This window comes from Montipora capricornis, chromosome 11 (genome assembly GCF_036669925.1).
Source record: "Montipora capricornis isolate CH-2021 chromosome 11, ASM3666992v2, whole genome shotgun sequence".
In the NCBI taxonomy this organism is placed as follows: Eukaryota; Metazoa; Cnidaria; class Anthozoa; order Scleractinia; family Acroporidae; genus Montipora; species Montipora capricornis.
The window spans coordinates 9,146,247-9,151,246 of record NC_090893.1 but is presented as its reverse complement, the minus strand read 5'-3'; the positions used below and the strand labels follow the sequence as shown (position 1 = coordinate 9,151,246).

The 5,000-nt window shown below is 36.7% G+C and overlaps 1 protein-coding gene across 2 annotated transcripts in view; it reads left to right on the top strand.

Moving 5' to 3' along the window:
* Nucleotides 1–5,000, top strand: part of LOC138022829 (transcription factor BTF3 homolog 4-like) — a 12,814-nt gene that overhangs the window by 6,586 nt on the left and 1,228 nt on the right. Inside the window, exons 3-8 of one of the 2 annotated variants that reach the window (XM_068869795.1) lie at nt 2,084–2,197; nt 2,461–2,512; nt 3,337–3,393; nt 3,602–3,639; nt 4,185–4,236; nt 4,806–4,868. In XM_068869795.1, coding sequence (XP_068725896.1) covers nt 2,084–2,197; nt 2,461–2,512; nt 3,337–3,393; nt 3,602–3,639; nt 4,185–4,236; nt 4,806–4,868 — 376 coding nt within the window. Of the gene's footprint in view, nt 1–2,083; nt 2,198–2,460; nt 2,513–3,336; nt 3,417–3,601; nt 3,640–4,160; nt 4,237–4,805; nt 4,869–5,000 lie in introns of both variants that reach the window. The other variant, XM_068869794.1, reaches the window with a different exon arrangement.

Below are 5,000 nucleotides of genomic sequence, written 5' to 3'. Positions count from 1 at the left end.
CTTTTTAATTTTGATGACATCACTTGAAAACCAAGAATTGGTTACACTCGAAAACACAACGCGAGCCAATATTTTTGGATAGGTGACAAGTTCCTTAGGCAGTGCAGATGTCACGTACTGTGACAACATTGCAAATTCAAGCTACTTTATTTTCAAACGAAAGCATGCTACCAAGCTGAAAACAGGCCAGCAGATATATTTTTAAAATGCCTTTAACCTGATGAAGGGAAAAATTCAATTGACCTTTTAGGTTACCTTTGGATTTTGTTTGTTTTATTAGTAAGGATGATTCTCCAGCTGGACTGCAAGCTTTGATTATGTCTAGCAAAAGATTATTCTACCTCTAGTCGGTTTTTTTCTTTATGTTATTGTTTAGTACCCTTTTGAATGAAAACAGAATCACTGACATACTTATTGTGATTTAACTTTCATTATTAAAAAATTAACTGATCAACTGAGTTTTCAAGGAATATCTCATTTTGCACAGACATGACACATCTTTTTAGGCTTTGTACTCTTTGCACGAAATGTTTGCCTTTCATTTGCATTCATGAACAGAATTCCGTGAACATCAAACTTGTCATGCACTGTACAGTAACCAGAGACAACTATCTTTCTTGTGCTATTTTTAAACCGAATAAGCTTGAGCAGAACTTGAAAATCAAGGATATAGGCTGACAGTGGCAGAAATGTTCCCATAAAATGTTCCCATAAATTAGCTGAGGCCGGTTTGGAGGCAGTGTGGCCCAGTGGTTAGGGCGCTTGCCTTGAGATCCGGAGATCCCGGGTTCAAGACCCGCTCTGACCACTCGCTGAATTTGTTCCTGGTAGTCCCTGGTTGCATCTGGACAGTTGGGATTCTTAACAGTTGTTGTTGTTGTGTTCTGTTGTTTCGTTGATTGTTTCATTGGCCCTGAAAAGCCCCTATGGGGAGCAGTCAATTAAGTATGTATTGTATTGTTAATTCACCGCAGAAGGGGATTTACGATCCACTTCGGGAGATGTCGATTTCATTCTGTATTTTTGACCAAATCGTTGATTATGGAGAATTGGGGAGCATCCCTCGTTTGGTGTCTAGTGCGTTTTTGGATGCTTCCCTCTGCTCCTACACTGATTTTTTCCGTGATTTGATTATGTTTATACTATAGGAGAAATTGTAATAAATAAACTGCTTTGCTCTGTAGCATAATTCATGGCAGTCATCATTTTCATCCAAATCATTGAGATCGTTGTGCCATCAACAAAGCAAAATAATCGTACCAACTTAGATTTTGCCAAAAATAATGAAACAGCACCCTATAAAAAGTTAAACCTTTTCACGCAAGAGAAGACATAAATACAATTATTCAATTTCCGAAGCAAAACATTGTTTATCCTTGTTTACCGCAATTTTAATTGCAAAACTGGACCACAAGATTTTCCTGTTATTCTGGATGGCGTAGCAAGATAATTTCCGCGGCTCTCTCGTGTCCGGCTGCAAAGCGAAATGATTTCATGGTGTGAACATAAGGGAGTTCACAACATGACTTCATTAATTTCACGGTCTTTGATTTCCCTCCGTGAACTTTTTTACTGAGCGTGGTGAAAAGAATTGGAGCAATAGTGAACATCCCGTGAAATCTCAAAAAAATCATGAGCCATGGTCACCATTAAATCCATAAGCCCCCTTTTCGCGTGAAAGGTCACAAATCGAAAGTCTTTCAGTGTTGTCTGTACTCTTATTGGCAACGATATCCGTCATCATTAGGCACAGCTGAGTGAGTCCGCAACAAATTTTGACCACTTTATCAACAACGGCACATTGGCGAATCAGATTGCGAGATTGCTAGCAATTGTGGTAAAAGCACGTCTTCCAAGCCATGTGGCTCTAAATCTTTGACCCCTGTATAAGTTGAGGCGGTAAAAGGTCGACTTATACATGGGTAAATACGGTATGGCCGGTTTGGGGGTGAAAGAGTTTTAATGGAACATAGTTTTTCAGTGAGTGTTTAACCCATCGACTCTTGGGGGTTTCCCATTGACGAGTAAAATCCTGTGGCGTTAGACAGAATAAAATAACTTTAAACAATAATCCTTATTGCAGGGTACGCCCAGGAGAAAAAAGAAGGTTGTGCACAGAACAGCCACCACAGATGACAAGAAACTTCAGAATGTTCTAAAGAAACTTTCTGTGAACAATATTCCTGGAATTGAGGAGGTAACAGTTAATTTCTTTACTTGATAAACTTAAAGATGATAGAATTATCTAGATTTAATTATGGAGAACATCGCTTTACTGTACAGTAAATTTAAAGCATTTATATTAACCTGGTGGCATTTCTCTCACTTAACTTCACAGAGAACATTAAGGTTTAATTTGCCTACAGTTTGTATTTCTTACCTAGCATTGTCAGTCCATATTGTTTTATCTTATCAGAGTTTGTTGCCTTGAAGTTTCATTTGCGAAATTTTGGTTTTCAGGTAAACATGATCAAAGATGATGGCACGGTTATTCATTTCACCAATCCAAAGGGTAGGCAAAAGATACATGGGTGTGTTCCTGTCAATAGGGAGTAGTGTGGGCAGGGTATCACAAAAGCCCAGATTGTAAAAGGCAAAGTCATCTCCCATCCCTCGTGGAATTTCTAGTTTTGGAAGAATCAACAATATACTGCAGTGTCAAAAGTAGTTCCGCTAGGTACCTCTGTGGAAAGTTTCCATTTCTAAAAATAGTCTTTTAAATCACATTCTGTTGAAAATCACTCCTGAAAATTCCAAGAAAAATAATATCGTATCTTTCTTTATGTGGAGAGGATGTGCAGTTTATAATCTATTTTATTAATTTTGTTGTTTCAAGTTTTCAGTTTTTACAACACAACAAAATTATTCCTTGAGTGTAGAAATAGAGGCCTGGCTGGCAAATCTAGGAGAGAAACAACTGCCAGAAGTACAGTGTTCATCTGTGTTCGCAGGCTAGGGAATTTTCAAATCATTGCAATATTCTCGTCCTCTATCAATCCTGCCTGATTTTTCAGTTTTTACATTCTACAGCAAATACATAATAATAATAGAGTAACACTTCTCCTCATCACAAGGAAACAGTAAGCATAAAATCTTCTCTTGGGATCTCAACACCAAAGAACACAATTTCAGTCTCAGTATTCTCAAAAGGCAATGACTTACACATATTAATCAAGGCTGTCAATTATTGTTACATTTGAATAATAATAATAATAATAATAATAATAATAATAATAGTTGTGTTGACTGAGGAATGAGTAAGGAAGTTCATTGTTGCTTTATCTAGGGTTGCATGCATTGAGTCTCAACTGAATGTGAACTATTTTGTTTTTCTAGTTCAAGCTTCATTGGGGGCAAATACTTTTGCCGTGGTAGGCCAAGCTGAAACCAAATGTAAGTATAGGAAAAATATCATTGTGAAACTTCTAATAAGAGAAAAAATCATGTAAATCGGACACATTTTTTCGTAGAAAAACAAATCTGGAATGAAGACTGATTGATGGCATTGTCAATAAGATCACAGTGTTGATAAATAAATATATTGTTTCTATAACCGTAAAGATTTCGTTGAAGCTCAGTTTATCAATTTTATTTCTTTTAGCTATTACAGAGTTGCTTCCTGGAATTTTGAATCAGTTGGTGAGTTTATTCTTGTTTGAGGTCAACCAGTTTCAAAGCAAGTCCACATGCTTTTTGCTGTGATGGTGGGAATCTTCATTGGTGACAAATTATTATGTTAAGGTTTTTGAAGACAGTCTGTATTACTCATACTCAGTTTGCTTCAGAACATCAATAATATGAATTTCATTTAAAATCAAAATTAAGCAACGTACTTGTAAAAGGTGAAGGTATTGGTAAAAAACTTGAACGTAACTAAATGCAACAAAGACAGGAAATGCCAATATAGGAGTGCAACATGTTTTGACAAATTTTCTGCCTACAATGTAATACAGCACTATATTGAATGTGTGTGGTGACGAAAGTAGCAACTGCTTTCAAGTTGGCCACCAACCATACACATTGAAAGGAAATTTTTGCGTCTCCAGACATGTGACTGGAAGAATTGTACAAAGGGCCTCTCTGTTCTTGTTCTTTTTTTTTGCTTTCTTTTTATGGGTTTTTTTTTTCAAATTTCTATCATTGACCCTGAATGATTACAGTCTTTCTGCTTTTGTCCTGTACAGGGAACTGATAGTTTGTCTAGTTTAAGGAGTTTGGCTGAAAGATTCCCAGCACGTAAGTCTTGTGAGCTTATGGCCACAGTATGTTACATGTAACAAATTTCCTGAATGAAGCTCTGTTCTTCAAATGAAATGTAAAATCCAAATGCTTTGATTCTAATGCAGGAGGACTTAGTTGTCAAGCTAGTTGACATAATGTTCACTTTAATGAAACACTTGCAAGCAAGCCTGACAAATCGGCCTAGGATATGAATTGCTTGTTTGCAGCTTCTTAATTAATGTTGCATATATAATTGCAATGATTCCTTGAACTTTGATTACATCAGCACTCTCCAGTTCAAGAACATGAGATCTTGTATTTGTAAAATCACCTTGCTTTAGTATTTTGAAAGTAGCATCTCAAACTAGAACATAATTTAGAACCCCAGATAGCAAAAGGAAACCAGGAAGGTGTTTCCAAATTTTGAAAGAGTGGAATTTTCCAGCACCAAAGACAAATCAAGTCACAGATCAGAGCAGAATTTTTGCCTAACACAAGTCCATGCAAATCCAGTTCCATAATCACTGGTGGCTAAGCTGCCTTCTCCAATTAGACATGAGGTGAAGTGTCTTTTTCTTCCTCAGCTGATGTTAGTCATGTGCCCACTGGATCAGTTGGAGAAGATATCGATGATGATGATGTCCCAGGTATGGCGCTTAACTTCATTGTAGATTTTATTGGTTTCATCTTGACTCATTTGATAAATTCCAATTACTTTGATTGATTGTTTGATGGACAGACACTTGGTAATAGCTACATGTATAATGTTAGTGACTAGC